A 22175-nucleotide genomic window follows, 5' to 3' on the forward strand; every position below is an offset into this window, starting at 1 on the left:
TCATGGCAGGAAGTGGTCACAGCACAAGGCTCTTTCAGGTGAAATCAGATGTTTTATTTACAGCAGTAGGCAGTCAAAGTAAATATTTACAGAATGGATTCAAGAAATCGCTCCAGTATATTTTCTGTTTGGCATGTGCAAATTAGATCTAAATCACATCTTTCTAAATCACACACACACACACCTATCTAGACAGTTAAAACGCCACGTTACTCAGCCATTGTCAGGAAACTTCTAGTGTTTTTCTCCCACAGAGGTTTTTAGATCATTAACATGGGATAATAGTAATAGGTCTACATGTTCTTTAATTCACCCTTATTCAATCCATTAACCTACAGGCTAAATGCTTCCACCGTGTGGCCACCAACCATCAGTGTATACACCTTGCATCATGTCTTCTTGTTGAATCAAATGATGTTATCAAAGACAACTCGTGGAGCTTTTTCTAGATAGAATCAAAACATTAACAAGCTAAAAAAAAGGACATCAGCATAGAGTACATAAAAAAATATATATATATCATATGCATATCATTTAATAAACAACTATGGAAAAAGCTAAAGAAAATATTTCATTAAGTATATTTAAAGCACAATAGAGAAGACGTCGGCCACCATCTGTACAGCTCGGAGAGGGTCAACGATGTCTTGCAGTTTGTCCTTTCTGAGAACCCAGTCAGGGGAGAATCTGAGAAGAAAATAAACGCATTCAAATCTGTGACAACAGGTTTACTGAAGAAATAGTTTGTGTACATCTTACTCGGTTCAAGTAGAATCAGCATTATTGACAAAGATTGTTTCGGGCAACTTTTTTAAGTCCTAAGCAGTTACCTAGATACTTGATGCGCTTGATTTAGCTTGACAGACATGCAGGGTGGGCAGTTTGCACTTTTGGGACTATCCTATTTGTTCCATGGTACTGGGACCAGCGTACTCACTTAGGCACTGGCTTGGATTTGCGGGGGGTTGCCGGGACGATGAAGCTTCCATTTATGGATGCGCCCATCTTCTGCTTGACCACTGTTCTCTCTGCATCCATCTTGTGTTTGCGTGCAGTGAGGCGGTAGATGCTGCGGAGCCGGTCAACTGCCTTGGAAAGCTTCCTCACTTCCTGAAGACCACAGAAACCAACCCGAGTCAGACATGTTGAGTTGTGAACAACATTAACCAGTCAGACAGAAGCAGTAGCAGCAGTAGCCGCCGCAGGTTGAAGTAGCAGCAGAAAAATAACCCATTTGTCATACTTGAGTAAAAGTAAAAATACACCTTAATAGAAAATGACTCAAGTGAAAGTCACCCAATAAAATACTACTTGAGTAAAACTATAAAAGTAAATTGCAAAAAGATAGAGTATCAAAAGTAAAAGTATAAACAACTTAAAATGATTTCTATTAGGCAATCCAAACGGCACAACATTCTTGTTTTTTTAATTTACGGATAGTCAAGGGCACACTCCAACATAATTTACAAATGGAGCATGCATGTTTAGTGAGTCCACCAGATCAGAGGCAGAAGGGATGACCAGGGATGTTCTCTTGATAAGTGTGTGAATTAGACTATTTTCCTGTCCTGTTAAGCATTCAAAATGTAACGAGTACTTTTGGGTGTCAGGGAAAATGTATGAAGTAAAAAGTACATTATTTTCTTTAGGAATGTAGTGAAGTAAAAGTAGTCAAAAATATAAAATAGTAAAGTACAGAACCAAAAAAAGTACTTAAGTAGTACTTTAAAGTATTTTTACACCACTGGCAGCAGCAAGTAGCAGCAGAGCAAATAGCAGCAGCGATAATAATAACAATAAAAGCAGCAGCAATAGCAGCAGAGACAGCAGCAGCAGCAATAGAAGCAGCAGAGACAGCAGCAGAGACAGCAGCAGCAATAGAAGCAGCAGAGATAGCAGCAGCAGCAATAGAAGCAGCAGAGATAGCAGCAATAGAAGCAGCAGAGATAGCAGCAATAGAAGCAGCAGAGATAGCAGCAGCAGCAATAGAAGCAGCAGAGATAGCAGCAGCAGCAATAGAAGCAGCAGAGATAGCAGCAGCAGCAATAGAAGCAGCAGAGATAGCAGCAGCAGCAATAGAAGCAGCAGAGGTAGCAGCAGCAGCAATAGAAGCAGCAGAGGCAGCAGCAATAGAAGCAGCAGAGGCAGCAGCAGCAATAGAAGCAGCAGCAGCAATAGAAGCAGCAGAGATAGCAGCAGCAATAGAAGCAGCAGAGATAGCAGCAGCAATAGCAGCAGCAATAGAAGCAGCAGCAGCAATAGAAGCAGCAGAGATAGCAGCAGCAGCAATAGAAGCAGCAGAGATAGCAGCAGCAGCAATAGAAGCAGCAATAGAAGCAGCAGAGATAGCAGCAGCAGCAATAGAAGCAGCAGAGATAGCAGCAGCAATAGAAGCAGCAGCAATAGAAGCAGCAGAGATAGCAGCAGCAATAGAAGCAGCAGAGATAGCAGCAGCAATAGAAGCAGCAGAGATAGCAGCAGCAATAGAAGCAGCAGAGATAGCAGCAGCAATAGAAGCAGCAGAGATAGCAGCAGCAATAGAAGCAGCAGAGATAGCAGCAGCAATAGAAGCAGCAATAGAAGCAGCAGAGATAGCAGCAGCAGAGGCAGCAGCAGCAGAGATAGCAGCAGCAGAGATAGCAGCAGCAGCAGCAGCAGCAGCAGCAGCAGCAGCAACAGCAGCAGCAGCAACAGCAGCAGCAGCAATAGCAGCAGCAGCAATAGCAGCAGCAGCAATAGCAGCAGCAGCAATAGCAGCAGCAGCAATAGCAGCAGCAGCAATAGCAGCAGCAGCAATAGCAGCAGCAGCAATAGCAGCAGCAGCAATAGCAGCAGCAGCAATAGCAGCAGCAGCAATAGCAGCAGCAGCAATAGCAGCAGCAGCAATAGCAGTAGTAGTGCCATACCAGAGCCCTGTACTGGTCCTGTAGCAGGATGATCAGGAGGAAGCAGGCCTTGGTGAAGATGCTGCCTCCTTTGTCGGCCACCTTGTCTCCAGCCTTCTCCCTGTATATCTGGAGCAGGTCCAGCAGTGTGTCCACAGAGTTCTCCACTGCATAAACCGCCTCGATTGTCTTGTCATACTGATGAAGAGCGAAAGAAACATGCAGCGTTAGTCTATTGAGCCAGGAGGGCTGCAGCGAAGGCCGAGAATATTCACAATTAAACAAACATTTTGTTTTACAAAGTATAAATAACAGGAAGAATTATAGTTTTATCTGGGCAGAATTGACATCTACTCAAAAGTATCCATATAGGCCTGTGCACAACAAGGGGTGTTAGGGAGGACCCACCTTGGAGAGGTTGAGGAGCACCTGGATGGCATAGGTAATGACCTCCATAGAGGGGACGCTCCGGTTGCAGCTGCGGATCAGCGTGAAGATGACCAGCGTGGCTCCGCTCGTCACCAGACGCTCACAGCACTCTGGGGACAGCCTAGTGGCGGTCTCTGCATACACAAACATCCACCTCCTGTTAGCCAACCAGTCCCCCTAACATGGTTCATCATGTCAATACCCCCCCCCCCCCCACACACACACACACACTTCCTGTTAGTCAACCAGTCTCCCTAACATGGTGCATCATGTCAATGCCCCACACACACACTTCCTGTTAGTCAACCAGTCTCCCTAACATGGTTCATCATGTCAATGCCCCCCCCCACACACACACACACACACACACTTCCTGTTAGTCAACCAGTCTCCCTAACTTGGGGTATTGACATTAACCATTAGTACCATCCAGTGTACTACTCTACCATCAGCCGTTTAGCTCTAACCCTGCATATGTCAGTAAAGATAAGGTACACATTTCCATGTAATGGTAATTTCAGGACTATTATTGCTTCAGTGTAGTGGGATGAGCGCGGTCTCACCCAGATTCTTCAGAGCCTCCAGGATATAGGAGAAGTGCTTGTATTTGAGGAGGTATTCGATGGCCCAGGACGTCTTGTTGCACAGCCGGTCCTCCTCTCGTACCTCCTCAGACACCTTCCGCAGACGATGCCTCATGGACACAACTTTACGATTGTCATGGAGCTTTCTGGACTGGTGGCCTCGCCACAACGCCTAAACAGAGAGGGGTAAGACCCAGGGGTGAAGAGAGAGGAGTAGAGGGAGAGAATGAAAAAAAGCATTCATTTTTTTCTAATGACAACATAAAGCAAGGATGCTGTACTGACTGGATCTTAATTCCCTCTTGAATGTATTGAACAGAGACTCTGGCTCAGTACAGTACCTGTGCCTTGATGATGCCCTGCTGAACCCTCTGTTCCCGCCTACGGAGGAGGAAGGTCCTGGCGGCCTGCTGGATGGTGGAGGCGGCGTGATGGCGGCGGGCTAACCAACTCCTGGCTGCCCTCTGGGCCACGACCAACCTCCTCCTGTCCTCCAGGTATCGCCGCCTCTGGAGCCGTGCTCTCAGCCACCTCTGGCAGGAACAAAATGGCAAAAAGACATGTTTACTGTCCTTCAACAGAACTGTCCATTCATAATGATCACCCTCCAGTAGTAGAACTGATGCGATGTCTTGTTACTCTCAACTCATATTGGTGACAACATACAGTTTTGGGGGGGGTTCCAGTAGTTAAAAAGGGATGACGTTGTACCTGTATAAATATGACAGAGGTGATCTGTCTCTTGGCAGACTGCAGAGCCCAGTGTGACCTCAGAGCTCTCTGGATCCTCACAGCACAGAGGTGGTGGTACACAGCCGCGCAGAAACGCACCCTCCTCTCCGCAGAGGCCGCGTCTCTCAACTACAAGACAGAGGACAAAACAAAAGATGGTGTTTCGATCTCGTGTTCTCTGAGAACACTATAGAAGAGAAGCGACAGTTGGCTTTCTTGTAATAATCTCAGCATTTACCACTGATTCAGGGTCAGTTGATTTCACCCATCCTAAATAGTAACACTAACGATTTACCGTAGGCTTAACTGATCCTAGATCAGGTTACACAGTAAGTTCTATTACCTGTCTTCTGACGATCCAGCCTCTGCAGTGAGCCTGGACAGTGATGGTAGCCTGTTTCAAACGTGTGTATTTGACCCTCTCTGCTTTAGCCTGCTGCATAGCTCGGACTCTCCTCTGTAGGACCAGGGCCGCCTCTTTTTGTCTCTGGAACGCCCGTTTCTGGACCCATCCCCGGAAGGACGACTGGACCAGCACCGCAGCCCTCTGCTCCTGGAGGGGAGATAGGGGTTCAGTCTGGATGACTCAATCATCAGAGTTGGCCATCAAAAGAAAGATGGACCTGGTTAGATCCAGGGGTGTATGAGATGAAATAGTCTTACCTTACGCAGGTGATTCCTGGTCGCATGGCCTCTCCATGACGCTTCGATTGTAACAGCGGCGGCTTTCATGACCAGGAAGTTGTGACGCTCTTCCCTGGCTTTCAAGGTCTCCCTCCATCTGCACTGAATGACCCTTACACTACGCTGGATCACTAGGAACCTGGAGGAAAACAAAACCAAAGCACTTCATTTGACTGAGGCCCACTTTTTCATAGTAAAGTAAGGCACATCCAAAACAAGTCGACAGGACCCTAGTCATCAAAGCAATCTATGAAACTTAAGAGGACTAACCATTTCTGATGCTCAAGCAACTAAAAAAGATAAGTTGTATTATTACCTGTTGCGTAGATGCCTGGTCTGCATACATCGGTGGACTGTGGCGACAGCCACCTGGCGATTCTTGGCACTCTGTCTGGCAAGGTCACCACGGAACACTGCCTGCAATCCAAACAAGCAACAAGATAACATTCGACCATGATCAATAAAATAACATTGATTAATCTCAGTACGGAATATTATTAGCAGTAGTCGTCGATTGATTACTAACTTGAATAAGAACAGCAGACTTCTTCATTTCCAGGTACTTTGCCCTCTCTCTTTGGCAGAGGAGATGGGCCCTGAAACGTTCCTGTATTATAGCAGCAGATGCCCTTTGATGCTGAAACCGTCGCCTCTCCACCATTCCACGGTAAAATGCCTGAATGAAAAAGGAACAGTAATTTTTGTCAACTGCATTTACGGTCCAATTTTGGCATATATTTAAGGTATTTTTAATAAATCCAAAGAATGTTTACATCTACAGACTATATAGGAAATATTACTTTGGTACAGACCTGAATTGTGACTGCACTTCTCTTGAGATTCTGGTACCTCTTGAGTTGGATGTGTCCACGCACTCTGGCTTGCAGCGTTTTGACACTGGTCAGGGTCTTTAGGTACAGGGATCGCTGCTCTCTCTGGGCCTGCCGGCCTCTGTAGTGCTTTTGGAGAGTCGCGGCCGCTGTCCGACGCTTCAGGAATCTCCTCCTCGCCACCCAAGCCCTGCAGTGAGACTGCAGCTTTACCGTGCTGGTTCGCAGGGTCAGATACCTTGTCCGTTGGATGGACATGCGTATCACGGACTGGATCTTGACAGCCGCACGTTTGCGTCTGGCCAGCCTTCTTGCCAGCGTTCCACGGATGGCTGACTGAAGCTTCAAAGCAGCTTCTCGGATGGCCAAGTAATCATCCCTTTGTCGTCTGAGGACGTTGCATGATCTGTACCATCTTTGGATCGTGACGGCAGAGGCTTGCGTTTTGTTGTACCGTGTCCTGGCCTGGTGTCTTCTGACGGCAGACTGGATCACAGTAGCAGCTCTGCACATCTTAGCAACGTCTTGTCGAACACGATACCCTCTGAAAGCTGCCTGAAGGACTGTGGCAGACACTCTGCACTTTTTTAACTTGTCTCGGTCTTGTTTCATTTGAATGTGAGATCTGAAGTATCTCTGGATGATGATGGCAGCAAACCTCATGGCCTGGAACTTGACTTCCTCTCTGTGCTTTCTGAAGGCAGCCTGGATCGTGGTGGCAGCTTGATGTTGAAGACTGATCTCCTTTCTGGCTCTCTGGCCTCTGTAAGCTGCTTGGAGCAGGATTGCAGCACTGCGCATTCGTTGGTAGTGATGCATCTGCTGTTTCGCTGCAACAATGGCACGATATTTTTGTTGAATGGCAAGGACAGTTGATCTCAAGAAGAGGTACTGTCGGCGTTCGCAGTGCGCCCTGTAACTTCTCTGGAGAACACTGGCGGCCTTGTGCATCTCTCTCATGCGCTGTCTGGATAGCATGCCCCGGAAGGCAGCCTGTAACACGACAACAGCACTCCTCTTTATGTGCAGTGCTTTCCTGTCTTCAATCATCTTCTTGTTGGCTCTGTAACGAGCCTGCACTGTGTTCACAGCCCAATGAAGCCTCTTATAGTGCGCCCTCTGCAGGCGTTTCCGGACGTGAGATTGAATGAGTACGGCCGCTCTGCATTCAGTCTGAAACTGCTTCCGGGCCGTCATTTCTCTGAAAGCTTCCTGAAGGACGATGGCGGACTCTCTGATCTTAATGAATCTGTCTCGGTCTCGTTTCATTTGAATGTGAGATCTGTAGTACCTCTGAATGATGACAGCAGATAGTCTCATGGCCTGGAACTTGACCTGCTCCTTGTGCATCCTGAAGCTGGCCTGAATCACAGAAGCAGCTCTCTTCATCTTAGCAGCATCTTGTTGAATGTGATATGCTCTGAAAGCTGCCTGTAGGACTATGGCAGACTCTCTGAGCTTTATGAATTTGTCTCTGTCTTGTTTCATTTGAATGTGAGATCTGTAGTACCTCTGAATGATGACAGCAGACAGTCTCATGGCCTGGAACTTGACCTGCTCCTTGTGCATCCTGAAGCTGGCCTGAATCACAGAAGCAGCTCTCTTCATCTTAGCAAAGTCATGGCGCACGCAACGCCCTCTGAAAGCTGCCTGAAGGACTATGGCTGAATCCTTCAGTGTCAAGAACTGGTCTCGGTCTTGTTTCATTTGAATGTGAGATCTGAAGTATCTCTGGATGATGATGGCAGCAAACCTCATGGCCTGGAACTTGACTTCCTCTCTGTGCTTTCTGAAGGCAGCCTGGATCGTGGTGGCAGCTTGATGTTTAAGACTGATCTCCTTTCTGGCTCTCTGGCCTCTGTATGCTGCTTGGAGCAGGATTGCAGCACTGCGCATTCGTTGGTAGTGATGCATCTGCTGTTTCGCTGCAACAATGGCACGATATTTTTGTTGAATGGCAAGAACAGTTGATCTCAAGAAGAGGTACTGTCGGCGTTCGCAGTGAGCCCTGTAACTTCTCTGGAGAACACTGGCGGCCTTGTGCATCTCTCTCATGCGCTGTCTGGATAGCATGCCCCGGAAGGCAGCCTGTAACACGACAACAGCACTCCTCTTTATGCGCAGTGCTTTCCTGTCTTCAATCATCATCTTGTTGGCTCTGTAACGAGCCTGCACTGTGTTCACAGCCCACTGAAGCCTCTCATAGTGCGCCCTCTGCAGGTGTTTCCGGATGTGAGATTGAATGAGTACGGCCGCTCTGCATTCAGTCTGAAACTGCTTCCGGACCTTCATCCCTCTGAAAGCTGCTTGCAGAGCAGTGGCTGCCCTAAGCCTCAACAGATAGTCCCTCTGGTATTTTCTTAGCATGGCCACATCCCTGCATCTCTGTTGACATAGTAGAACAGCAGTTTTGACCGCAAGGAAGCGTTTCCTGTCCCTGAAAGTGAGGAACCTCCTCTGAATGACCATGGCTGAGTGGTGCATCCTAGCAACCTCCATTCTTGCTCTGTGACCGCGATACACTGCCTGAATCACAACTGCAGCGGACTTCACTGAGGTGTACTGCTGCATCTGTAGATCTCGGAGCCGATTGGCCCTGTAATGCTGCTGTACAATGATGGCCGCCACCTTTGTGGCAAGATAGGCCTGACGCACTTTGTGCATCCTTAACTGAGCTTGGATGACCATAGCAGCTTGGTGTTTCATCCTTAGGTCTCTTCGGACTCTGGATCCCCGGTAAGCAGCCTGTAGCTTTACTGTGGCCAATTTCAGCTGGTTGTACTGCGCTCGCTGTGTTCTGCCTGCTACAAGAGCCCGGTACCGACACTGGAGGACTATAGCAGCACGTTGCAGTAACACATATTGTCTTCTACAGAGAAAGACTCTCACTACTGACTGAAGGACAGTGGCGGCCTGGTGTTTTTGACTCAGCTCTTGCCTAACTCTCATGCCACGGAACCTGGCTTGTACAGTAACAGCAGCTTTCTTGACCAGGAGATAGTCAGTTCTAATTGTTTTCCCTGCCCTATAAGCTCTGTACTGGCTTTGGATGGCCAAAGCAGCCTCCTTTCTCGACCTGAACTGTGACTGCAACACATGTCTACGGTAGGAAGACTGAATGAGTGTGGCGCATTTATGCAGTTTTTCAATCCTCTTCCTCTCGGCCCTACCTCTCCAGATAGATTGTATTCTCAATGCAGAATATTGGAGGGCCATATATTCTTTCCTTGATTTCCCCCCTACTAGCTTGGCTCGAAATCTCTGTTGGACAACAATCGCAGATTTTTTCAAGGACAAGAATTTTCTTCTGGCCACAAACTTCATGAAAGTTGTCTGGATGACTGTGGCTGCCTGATTCTGTTGTTGCATTAGTCTCCGAGCCGTATGTCCACGATAAGCGGACTGTATGGTAACAGCAGCACATCTCATTTTCAGGAACTGTTGCCTCCCTGCATCTCTTTGTACAGAGGCCCTGAACCAACGCTGAATCACAACTGAGGATTGTCTCATCGTCGCCATCTGTTTTCTGACCGTGCTTGCCCTAAAAGCACTTTGGATGACAGTGGCAGAGTGATGCTGCAGTTTCAATGTCTCAAAGTTACGTCTCTGTGCATGCCCTCTACACCAAGTCTGAATGAGGATAGCGCTCCGCTGGGTGCTCATGTACTGTTCTAGGCACCTGCGCATTCTGTAGCAAGACTGAATCTTCAGGGCAGCTGCGGTCCTTCGGGACATTTTGTCACTGTGCCATTTCTTAAATGCAGTTTGTATCACTGTGGCAGCATGGTTCTCCCTCTGCAGTCTCCGAGTCTTCCGTCTCTGATAGTTTCTCTGGATTTTGACAGCTGCCGATCTTAGTGAGCAGTAACGTTCACGCTCTTCCCTTGCCAGAGTCGAGGCCCTAACATGCTTCTGAATTACTGTTGCAGCCCACTGTGTCCTTCTGTAGGTAGTGACTGCCATCTTCATCCGCCAGAGAGCTTGAACTTTAACAACGTGCAATCTCAAGCGCTGGTAGTTTTTCAAGGTAACATACTTCTTCCATTGTGCCTGTTTGACAAGTGAAATGTGCTTAGATAATACTGTTCAAGATCTTTCCACAGTGATGCAAACTGGCAGAGATTACTTTACATACTATACCTCATGCATGTAGTATAGCTATAACTAATGTTGAGTAGGTTACTAAGTATGAGCATGATGGGTGGGTAGGTAGGTAGGAACAGCAGATATGAAATTCTATAATAATAAGAAACATACTTGGATGGTGGTAGCAGCAGCAACCTGGAGAGCCCAGAGTAAAGCCTTTCTCCTCAGTGTCAGGGCGTTCCGTGCCTTGTAGCCCCTCCATGCAGCCTGGATGCGGATGGCTGCAGCGGTCTGACAGACAGCTCTGCGTCTCTGGAGAAACTGCCTGACCAGCACCTGGATCTTCCCCGCAGCTACAGTCCTTTCCTATACCAGATGAGGGGATAGATGAGATGTGAGAAGTTTTTCCATGTACAAGAGATGTCATCTGCACCAAACAGAAAACCACAGAAAAACAGTAAGACGGTGTTAGGACTAGTGTTCATGACTTTGAGAGGTAATATAGACTAGATGTAACCTGGTAAAGCTTCAGATCCTTCTTCAGCCGGTACTTTCTCCAAGCTCCCTGGATGACCCTGGCAGCACGGGTCTCATTCCGCAGGTCCAGGAGACGGGCACACAGGAAGGACAGGTAACATGTCACCACCTGGAACAGAGAAACACAGATCAAATGGATCTGGAAACACTTGAGATTCAGCATTTGTGTTAAAAAAAAAAAAAAAAAAAAAAGGCAGTGACAATTACAAGAATGTATCAAAATGAATCAAAGTTGAAACAGTTCACTAGTTTTCCCTGAGAAAAGAAATGCACAGTCCAACCTTGGTAGATCATAAAGCCCCTCCCACCTTCTCATTTGGGATAGTGTTTGACATGTCAGCAGGGTTCATCATGGCAGGAACCCCTCCCAGGTCAGACACTGCAGTGTTGACTAGCCTGAAGTTACTCTTCTCATTCTCCAGAAGCTCTTTGAACTCCATTGATGGCGACACTAGGCCTATTAACAATAACAGAATAAAAATAACCTGTCCATTTATTATGCAATGAAAACTTTTTAACTGCCTCACTAAATGGATGCATTTTGGGAGGAAATACCATTTTGTGTGGTGGGCCAGGTGTCAAAGGAGATGTCTGAGTCGCTAGAGGAGCTGTTGAGTTCAACTCGTCCTCTCTGGGAGCACTCCACAGTTTGGGTGGTGGTGTGGCTGACACTGTCTGCCGGTAGGTGGCTGGGGTGGTAGTGGTGGATCAGGTAGCAGAGGATACGACCGTCTGAGAACGACACCGTGAAGTTCTCTGCCTGGAAAAACACAAAAATTCAAAATGGCTGACCATAAAATGCATGTATGTGAAGAATTAAGTTGTTTAAAAAGTTCAATTTTATAAAATCACATCCACTCTAGATAAGACAGAACAATTACCTGATTGTTTTATTTAACTAGGCAAGTCAGTTAAGAACAATTTCTTATTTGCAATGACGGCCTAGGAACAGGGGCAGAACAGATTTTTACCTTGTCAGCTCAGGGATTCGATCTAGCAACAAACTCACCTTCAAGTGGTAGAACTGGCAGACAGCATTGACCCATTCCATGAGTAGAGTGATCTTTGAGCTACTGTGCTCGAACGGGGGTCTAGCCTTGGCAGTCTTCTGCAGCACACCTTTGTCGGCCCTCAGTGAGGCCAGCCTCTGTTTGGTGGTCCAGGTGTGTTTGAGGAAACTGATCTCTTCTCTCAGCTGGTCCTTGTCCAGAAGCACCTCCACCTGGACAGAAGGAGAGGGGGGGGGGGGGGGGGTCATTCATGAAAACAGAGATGTGGGATAAAGTGTGTTATTGTAATGGGAGTGGATGAAGCGACACTTATCCAAAGTCATTGTCAGGTTATGAAATGTACCTGGAAGGTAAAAATGATCTTCCATAGCAGGCTCAGTGTCTTCTCCCTGTGACCGTCCACAATATCTCTGGAGTCAATGACAGCATCTGGAAGACATAATGGCAATTAGTTAAAAAGCGACTGCACTTCCTGATTTTTTTTAACCCCTTTTTCGTGATATCCAAATTGGTAGTTAGTCTCGTCCCATCACTGCAACTCCTGTACTGACTCTGGAGGCAAAGTTTGAGAGGCATGCGTCCTTCGAAACACGAACCAGCCACTGCTTCTTGACACACTGCTCGCTTAACCCGGAAGCCAGCCGCACCAATGTGTCGGAGGAAAGACTGTACAACTGCCGACCATGTCACCGTGTATGCGCCTGGCCCCGCCACAGGAGTTGCTAGACCACAATGGGACAAGGACATCTCGGAAGGCCAAAATGTCCCTTAACCCAGACGACGCTGGGCCAATTGTGCGGCGCCTCATGGGTCTCCTGGTCGCGGGCAGCTGTGACACAGTCCGGGGTTTCGAACCTGGATCTGTAGTGATGCCTCAAGCACGGCAATGCAGTGCCTTAAACCACTGCAGCATTAGGGAGGCCCTGCACTTCCTGATTTGGCCTAGTTTTAGATTTGGTTGATTAAGAAACGCTAGCGGCCACGACGAAATTAAAACAAGTTTGTTCAGCGTGTGGTTTGATACGGGTGTCTCGTGTGTGTCTGCAGGTGGGAAATGTTAAACCAAATTATTTAGCCAATTAGCTTCACCTGGCTGATGTGCAACTATCGCAAAGTTGGTTCAACTTTGGACAGCACATCTCTGGGGGAAGTTAGGGACCGTCAATAAATTACAGAATGTAAATGAAACAATATTTTCACGTTGCACATCTTTTAGCCTTCAATATTTGTACATGAATTTCTACAATTTAAAATTGGTTTGAAGTTAAGTCATTGAAATTTGGAGCTAATGTCCCATGTACATTATGTAATTTAGTGAGGGTCCGTAACTAGCCCCATAGGGGTATCTAATGTCAAACCAAATTGACCATTACGATCTGGTCACATGCAGCTGTGCTCTGAATTGATTATTATTTGGGTGCTGTCGGCAGAATTAAAATAAACCCAAGAAAAACTGTTACGGTACACTTCATCCCGTGACATACAATTTTTTCCTATCTTGTAAATCTGTTTTAGACGAGACTGACTCACCAAAATTATCCTATTCACTCTTAGTAGTACATTTTGACACTAGAACAAATGTTTGAATCATATCAATGCCACGGGCCATTTTCAAAACAATACGTTTCTTTTTAGAGTCAGTCACCTGTTAATCTTCACTGGGACACCTCACTGTCTCACTAGCAGTGTTTATCATTCATTATTTTTGTCAAATTCTATTTGACAAAGAATTAGAGAGAAAAAGGTGAATTTACCATGTTCATCCTTGAGGTCAACCCCTCTGGCTCGGAGCACCTGCAGGGCTATGTCAACGTTGTGGACCTTCTGCAGACGACTGATTGCAGGCATCCTCAGCTTACGGGACAGGCTCCAGTCCTGAATGAACAGCTCCATCACACGCCTGACAGAAAAACATACGCTAATACAGTCACCAACCCTTAACATGGAGAGCCAACACTTTGTGCAGGCTTTCTTTACACCCCAACAATGACACCAAAAGGACGGGTGTGATATGTCTTACACTAGACGGATTCCACACTTAAGGTCAACGGACAGATTCTTGACAGCGAAGTTGAACTCGTCCAGAGGCGTCTGGACGTGGGAGACCGGTAGGCCCATGTAACCCAGGTGACGAGGGAGGATCCCCTCTCCACTCAGGAAGTCCCTGGAGAACGCCAGCAGCAGGTCCTTGGTAGTCTGGAGAATATAAAACAATCAAGAGATCAATGGGAGGTACTACAGGGGAGGGGGTGCAAAGGAATGATAATAATTTAATAGAGTCAAACTCTGTTAATGTCTGTCAGACAGATTACTTAATTTGTGGCCATGGGAGTTGGTGTCACCTTACCTTGAATTCTGCATCCATACAGAACAGACAGGGATCATGTTCGATCATCCTGGACTCTTTGGCTTTATCCAGGAAGCACACCAGGAGGAGAAGCTTCTTCAGAGTGAAACGAGACAGCGCCTTCTCGTGGCCTACACAACAGAGACCAATAACAATCAATGACCAACTAATATAAATACACTTCATAGAATCTTCCATTCAACAGATTTTTTTTTTTATATATATATATATATATATATATATATATATATATATATATATATATATATTTTTTTTTTTTAAATCACTGAAAATAGCAACAAAAAAGCTGAGCATAATGGAAGACAGGCGAGCAATGAGTTACCATCTTTGTAGAGGTTGGGTACTTTGGCATGTCTGAACTCCGCAGCGATGTCAGGGTTCCACAGCAGACGTTTCAGAATGAACAAGGCTAAGCCCATGACGTCACTGTTGCTCTCCAGTGAGATCATCTCCCCGTAGATCGTCTGAAAACAGGTTGCATTTCATGAGACTTCAACATGGACAATAGACATATAGGAGAAAAAAAACATGAAACATATAAAACCAATATCTGACTGCCTACCTCAAGTCCAATCCGTAACCAAAGAGGATTGTACGATAGAAGCCAGTTGAGAACCTTTTGGCGTTCCCCTAAAAAAACAAAAACAACAACTTTGCATTGGCTTTTGGACCTGAACCTTTGAATATGCGTACAACTACTTAGAAATGACATAACTTTTAATTCAACTCGAGTTTTAACACACATCCATATGAATCAGACTGTTAAATATGTCTAACGCCACTGTGCATACATACCGATGTCCTTCCAAAGATGCCGATCCTCGCGTACCAGTAACCTTCTAGCCTCCACCTCCAACTCCAGCCTCTGGATGGCTTTGACCATGGGCTCGGAGGTGAAAAGCTGGCAGGCGGAGCGACGCAGCCGGTTGAGCCGCCGCCTGGCAGTGTAAGTACTAAACGACATCTCCTCTTTGGTGGGAGCCTTGTTGACGGCAAACTTGTCATTACCGCCCATCGCCAGGGATACGGCATTCACTACACATCAAGAGAGATGGTGAGATACGAAGCAATGGAATTCTATATCCAGTTGAAGTCAGGAAGTTTACATACACTTAGGTTGGAGTCATTAAAACTGTTTTTTATACCACTCCAAAAATGTCTTGTTAACAAACTATAGTTTTGGCAAGTCGGTTAGGACATCTACTTTGTGCATGACACAAGTAATTATTCTAACAATTGTTTACAGACAGATTATTTCACTGTATCACAATTCCAGTGGGTCAGAAGTTTACATACACTAAGTTGACTGTGCCTGATGTCATGGCTTTAGAAGCTTCTGATAGAATAATTGACATCATTTGAGTCAATTGGAGGTGTACCTGTGGATGAATTTCAAGGCCTACCTTCAAAAATACTAAATTGTTATCTTATCCACGAATTAGAACCACTATATGAAAATTCAACATCATGCCATCAGTTGACTATCATGCCACAAATGCCCATGGGTAGCAGGGTTCCAAGTAGGAAGCCGTCATGGCCCATGTGGTCTATAGCAGGTCCAGTCAGTGAATAAGAACAGTGGTCCCTCCACGAGCGCTCTAGCACACCAAGACAACACGTCAGGGTGAGTGTCTCGGAACTAACAGTACTCTACATCACCGTCTTGCTCTAGCCAGGTGAACATTACCTTTGGTGACCTCCGTGTTGACCTTGAAGTCATCAGGGGTGAGGACGTAGTTGATCCACCAGGTAAACCCAGTCTCCTGTTTCTCTATCCAGCGCTCATCATAGAACATGTTCTTCGCAGCGAACGGCATCGGGTGTCTTGGTATGGCTGCAAGTGACAAGTATGTTCCGTAAGAGAAAGAAAGAGATATATCTATACACACACACACAGCCAAAAGTATGTGGACACCTGATCATCGAACATCTTATTCCAAAATCATGGGTATTAATACAGAGTTGGTCCCCCTTTTGCTGTTAGAATAGCCTCTGCTTTTCTAGAAGAACATTGCCAGAGGGGACTTTGCTTCCATTCAGCCACAAGAGCATGAGTGAGGTTGTGAAAGGATGTTGGGCGATTAGGCCTGGCTCACAGTTGGCGTTCCAATTCATCCCAAAGGTGTTTGATGGGGTTGAGGTCAGGGCTCTGTGCAGACCAGTCAAGTTCTTCCACACCGATCTTGACAAACCATTTCTGTACAGACCTCGCTTTGTGAACGGGGGCATTGTCATACTAAAAACAGTAAAGGGTCTTTCCCAAACTGTTGCCACAAAGTTGGAAGCACAGAATTGTCTAGAATGTCATTGTATGCTGTGGCGTTAAGATTTCCCTTCACTGGAACTAAGGGGCCTGAACCATGAAAAACAACCCCAGACTATTATTCCTCCTCCACCAAACAGCATTGGGTCAGGTAGCGTTCTCCTGGCACCCGCCAAACCCAGATTCGTCCGTCAAACTGCCAGATGGTGAAGCGTGATTCATCACTCCAGAAAATGCGTTGCCACTGCTCCAGAGTCCAACGGTGGCGAGCCTTATACAACTCCAACCGACGCTTGGCATTGCACATGGTGATTTTAGGCTTGTGCGGCTGCTCAGCCATGAAAACCCATTTCATGAAGCTCTCAACCAACAGTTCTTGTGCTGACGTTCCTTCCAGAGTCAGTTTGTAAGCTTCGGTGGTCCCGTTCTTTGAGCTTGTGGCCTACCACTTCACGGCTGAGCCGGTGTTGCTCCTAGACGTTTCCACTTCACAATAACACTTACAGTTGACCATGGCAGCTCTAGCAGGGCAGAACCTTGACTAACTTGGAAAGGTGGCATCCTATGACGGTGCCATGTTGAAAGTCACTGAGCTCCTAAGTAAGGCCATTCTACAGCCAATGCATGGCTGTTTGGTTGATTTTTTACACCTTTCAGCAACGAGTGTGGCTGAAATAGCTAAAACCACTAATTTGAAGGGATACTTTTGGCCATGTAGTGAGTGAGTGAGTGAGTATGTATGAATGAAAAGGGCTAGGTTACCTGTTTGACCAGGCTTGGTGAATGTGAGCTTTGACTGAGCCACAGCTACAATCTTTGCAGTTTTTACAGATGAGCCCCCAAATGATTTCAAAGACTGTGCACCTATGATCAGAGTAGAAAACAAAGATATGCAAAACTCTTCCACATAGAAAGTGGCCTACTAATTTACCAATACAACACATCTACAGTGTACTGTCTTGTTTTCCACATTGTAGGACAAGCTTTTTGTACCTCGCTGGCCAGGTTTTGGAGCTGGCTGCTTGGCTTGGGCAGGGGAAACAGACTTTGGAGCCCTAATGGATGAGGCAGAACTAGTACGCACAGAAGCTGAAAAACAAGAATACACACAGATCACATCATTTAAGAAGTATAGACCTGGGAATGTTAAATATTCATAGCAATAGGCATGTCGTGACAGTACACAGGGTTTCATACTGTCTTGGAGGCCAGGCGTAGGCAGTGACAAAACGTTGACTCAGACAGGAGAGCAGTGCTAACAAAGAGGCTTTAATTAACAAAAGGAAAATAGAATTCTGGCTCTTCCAGAGCTCTACAGGGCCAGACTTTAAACTTAGAAAACTAAAGCATGAAGTCAACAAGACTAGCCAAAAGCTTAAACGCTGCAAATCATAAAATCAGTCCTAGCCATACCTGACAGGACGTGCGCTCTAGAGCAGGTATTCCAACCCCAGGGGTACGCACAATGCCGTCGGAGATACGCAAAATAAAAATGTGATTCACATTTTTCAAAATGTAAACAATTATATTTTCCAATGGGGCGACACATTTGGGTGAGTTTCTCTCGCCTGTGTAGCCTCGTTTCACTGTTAAACACATTTTAATAATCTAGTGTTCAGCAAAATAACATCAATAGAGGCAGCCAAGACAAATAATTAACATCCAATCACATTAAGTTGAGTACAATAACGCAGGTACTTTCCCAAAACAGATGACACAAACAACTGGATTCGTTATCCCGTTCATGCCCTGCCTCCAGTCCACTTACCGATATCTGAACAAGAGAGCCTCATTGAAATTGCAACAAGCAGTTCTGTGAAAATGTCATTTAAATCAGAAGCCACTGCCAGATTTCTGGATTGGGCTGCGCTCAGAGTATCCTGCCTTGGCACATCACGCTGTTAAGACACTTTGCAACCACGTACCTATGTGAGAGTGGTTTCTCGACCCTCACTAGCACAAAAACTAAATACAGGCACAGACTGTGTGGAAAATGATTTAAGACTGACTCTCTTCAATACAACATTGCAGAGTTATATGTGCATCCTTTCAAGCACACCCTTCTCATTAACCTGTGGTGAGTTACTCACCCTTTTCGATGAACAAATAAGGTTTTATATGCAAGATGGTTAAACGAAGAGCAAAATTATTGATGATTATTATTAGTGACCTGATCTTATAAAGAGCTCTTTGTCACTTCCCACAAGCCGGGTTGTGACAAACTCACTCATTCTTATGTTTAATAAACTTTTCATATAGTGTGTGTGTGTGTGGCAGGCTTACAATGATGGCAAAACACACCCTGGTGCTAGAGGGGATACGGCTGGAGGTTGAATGTTTGAAGGGGTACGGGACTATAAAAAGTTTGGGAACCACTGCTCTAGAGAATGCTCCCCCCATAGTGACAGCTGCACACCTTTAATAAAGTCTTCAGGCAGTCAATTAGGAGGGCTGCCACACCCTCTTTAAGGGAACTGTGCTCAACTGCAGCTTGTTCGCCTAGTCAGCAGTCCTCGTGCTTTCTAAGCTTGGCCCTACTACTCCACAGCAGTCCATTAGAATGCTGCCACCCTCATTAACAGTCCTCATGCTTTCTAAGCTTGGCCCTACTACTCCACAGCAGTCCATTAGAATGCTGCCACCCTCGTTAACAGTCCTCGTGCTTTCTATGCTTGGCCCTACTACTCCACAGCAGTCCATTAGAATGCTGCCACCCTCGTTAACAGTCCTCGTGCTTTCTAAGCTTGGCCCTACTACTCCACAGCAGTCCATTAGAATGCTGCCACCCTCGTTAACAGTCCTCGTGCTTTCTAAGCTTGGCCCTACTACTCCACAGCAGTCCATTAGAATGCTGCCACCCTCGTTAACAGTCCTCGTGCTTTCTATGCTTGGCCCTACTACTCCACAGCAGTCCATTAGAATGCTGCCACCCTCGTTAACAGTGCTCAACTGGAGTTCGCCCCCCCTAGCCTTGCTGCACCACACAAGTCAATGTGCACAATGGTTAAAATCAATTCAATTTACAGAGAATACCGAGGACATTTCAAAAATCAACATTTACCAACTCACCTGATGTTTTTGTCTGCTGCCTGTGAGAGGAGGCACTGAACCCCTTCTGCTGAGCTGGTCTGTTGGGTGCCTTCACCACTGTTGACACCCTACTCTTTTTCACATGGAACGTTTTCTCCACAGCATCCTCCACTTTCTCCCCTCCATCCCTCAGAAACTCATCGCTCTTCCTCTTTTTGCTCCGCACCACCCTCATGTCAAACTGGCTCTGGTTGTAAACAGGAAACACACCTGCCCGGTCAGGTATAGGTTCCACTACTGGTGCTGTGTGGAGCTGAGTGGCTCCCAGAATGGAATCGTCCAGGCCAAGGTGCTGGGGGCCACCAGTGGGGGGGTTCATAGGCAGAGGAGAGCTGAGGGAGAGGTTGACTGGAGCAGGGATATCATCCAAAAACACTGGGCTATAGGAAATTGACTCCAGCACCTGCAGCCTGGCCTCCCGTGGGGAGATAATTAATGGAGAATCATGGTTTGCATCAGAGTCTATGACAGGGAGACCAGGGGTAACTGTAGTACCAGGGCTTGACTCTGAATGGCCACTGTCTCCAGACAGCTCCAGTGTTTTCTCCAGGAGACGGCGCCTGGAGGTTTTGATTCTCCTCACTCCAGGACTGCGTACCTGGACAGGGGCTGGTTTGCTTTTGATGACTGTGGTGGAGGTGAAAGTAACCTTTTTGGATTGAGGAAGAACTTCTCCAACCTCTACTCTACCCTCCTTGTCAGTAACACGTTTTGGTTTGATGAAGAAGGTTAGTCTAGGCTGTGCAGGATCTGACTTGATGGGACTTTCAGACAGGGCTTTGAGGTCAATCACAGATTTGACAGGGCCACAATTATTTTCTCCATTTGCTGACTCCAAGGAGTGGGAGAAATCAAAGCTAGAGCACGCATTTGGAGGGCTTGCACCAACCACATGAGTTAGATCTGACTCAATCAAGACCAGTGCATCTCTCACAGACAACACTGGTGTTCCGGCCAACACTGTATGGCTTATGTCCGCAACAGTGTCATCAATCACAGGGGCTGGGCTCTGTATAGACTGAATACGGGGCATCAGCTTTTGAAACCTCTCTGGAGTGCCCACAGGGGACACAGTCGTGTTCAGTAGTCTGGTGAGGTCTCTGCACTCAGGTGTGCCTACTGGGCAACTGTAGCTGGCTGCTGCATCAGAGGAATTGATTAGCTTTGCAGCGGGGACTAGAAAGACGACAGGCGAGTTATTTTGGACATTGTCAAAACTCAACTGTCCCAACGCATCCTGCTTAAATGTCTGCCCTTCGACAGGAGTGCAGGCTTTTTTGTTAAGTGAGGCAAGCGGGCTGCGAACCTTCTCCCGTCTGTACTGTGGTGTCCGGGACACATGGAAGGTCTTGTTGGCTGCCATCTTCAGGGAAGACACTGAGTGTTTCTTCCCCCTTGGAGGGTCTGATAGATCAAATGCCTTCTTGCTTTTGATTGATTCCCACAGACTCTTCTGTAACAAAGGAATAAATAACATGAAGTGGTTTGTAGTTATGAATAGAGCATTTGTGATGCTTTGAAATAGTTCAAATGAAATTGGATTTCTTAGGTTACATGTTGATATTAGTGTGAATTAGTATATATATATATATTTTTTTTTAAGAAAGTTACCTTTCTCTTTTTAGGTGCGTCTGCTCTACCGAGCAAAATGGCTTGGTGTTTGACCACCCCATTGGCAATGAAAGTGATCAGCTCTCGAATACCACCTTCCTCTATCGGTGTCCAAGTTATTGTCAAATTGACATGTTCCTCAGGCTGGGAAAAAAACGACAGGGGAAATAACGTTAGCTAGCTACGGGTAAAATGTATGGCTAGCTAGCTAGTAGAACTTCAAAACAAATGTGACAACTGTTGGCTGGCTAGCTAGTTTATGTTACATCTGACAGCTAACAAAACGTTAACTTGGTGAATGTCATGCCAACTAGCCCCACTCGTTGCCATCTAACGTTAAGTTTGCTAACTAGTTATAGTATTATATTTGAGCAAATGCTAGCTAGCTATAACTTCCCTTACCTGAATTGTAAATCGGGTTTGATCCACGGAAAAGCCTTTCGTCGATGCAATCTTATCAATTGCCACCTCTATGTTTGCATCTTCAACAGGATTCTCAATGCAAAGAACTGATGATTTGGATGATCCCAACTTTACATTTCCAAATGTTACAAACGGAGCCCTTGAAAACTGAATTAAACTCAAAACTGGATGCGAACTATTGTTTTCTTTATTGCCATAAGAAACAGCAGATGCATGTTCTTTCTTGATGGGACTAAAATCCAGGAAACCTCCCCTCGCTGATAACTGAGCCATTTCCAAACTTCTCTGTAGAAATCAACGCAAGTTAGTCACCGAATCATCTCAAGAAATATCGAGCTAATTAACGTAGTTTATTTTCCTTACTATTCTCTACAACGCGCTAACGTTAACTGCCTGAAAACACGTTTCTCTGTTAATAGTTACGTTCAGTTTGAATCTCGCTTTAGTTTGTTAGCCAATCATATCGTAGGTTGGCCGCTTCATGTTCCAATCGCTGCGGGGTAAACAATGAATGGCCAATCAGAGATCCTTAACATGTTTAAACTGCCATAAGCCGCGCCTACTCCGAGATGCACACGACAGTCATCAGATGCAACTCAGGAAGGGGCGAGGTTGATATTAGATTTTGTAGCAGTTCTTAGCT

General features: G+C 46.1%; 1 protein-coding gene across 2 annotated transcripts; it reads right to left on the reverse strand.

Moving 5' to 3' along the window:
• Positions 1–32: 32 nt before the first annotated feature.
• aspm (assembly factor for spindle microtubules) lies at positions 33–22061 on the reverse strand. 2 transcript variants are annotated; one of them, XM_029708071.1, is made up of 31 exons: positions 21512–22061; positions 21110–21253; positions 19478–20951; positions 17402–17497; positions 17171–17272; positions 15833–15979; positions 14941–15180; positions 14708–14775; positions 14468–14609; positions 14125–14255; positions 13798–13973; positions 13532–13677; positions 12121–12206; positions 11777–11989; positions 11323–11527; positions 11076–11224; positions 10748–10876; positions 10402–10596; positions 7753–10194; positions 6127–7533; positions 5841–5990; positions 5631–5731; positions 5294–5453; positions 4974–5183; positions 4610–4759; positions 4240–4431; positions 3878–4070; positions 3294–3448; positions 2907–3083; positions 938–1110; positions 33–687 (listed from the first exon to the last, which is right to left on the reverse strand). In XM_029708071.1, exons 1-31 carry the CDS (start codon positions 21803–21805, stop codon positions 585–587), a joined length of 9750 nt encoding a protein of 3249 aa, XP_029563931.1. In that variant the 5' UTR covers positions 21806–22061; the 3' UTR covers positions 33–584. The 2 variants fall into 2 exon arrangements, with proteins under 2 accessions (XP_029563931.1, XP_029563930.1); XM_029708070.1 differs by having other exon boundaries at positions 6127–10194.
• Between the last annotated feature and the right edge of the window lie 114 nt (positions 22062–22175).

Source organism: Salmo trutta, chromosome 22 (genome assembly GCF_901001165.1).
Source record: "Salmo trutta chromosome 22, fSalTru1.1, whole genome shotgun sequence".
NCBI classification, from domain to species: domain Eukaryota; kingdom Metazoa; phylum Chordata; class Actinopteri; order Salmoniformes; family Salmonidae; genus Salmo; species Salmo trutta.

Excerpts from the sequence above, each read along its gene's own strand:
- aspm (XM_029708070.1), bottom strand. The coding sequence starts at position 21,805 with ATGGCTCAGTTATCAGCGAGGGGAGGTTTCCTGGATTTTAGTCCCATC. Across the intron at positions 21,254-21,511 it reads AAACCCGATTTACAATTCAG|CCTGAGGAACATGTCAATTT; the intron begins GTAAGGGAAGTT and ends TTTTTTTCCCAG. Across the intron at positions 3,449-3,877 it reads GGAGGCTCTGAAGAATCTGG|AGACCGCCACTAGGCTGTCC; the intron begins GTGAGACCGCGC and ends TTGTGTATGCAG.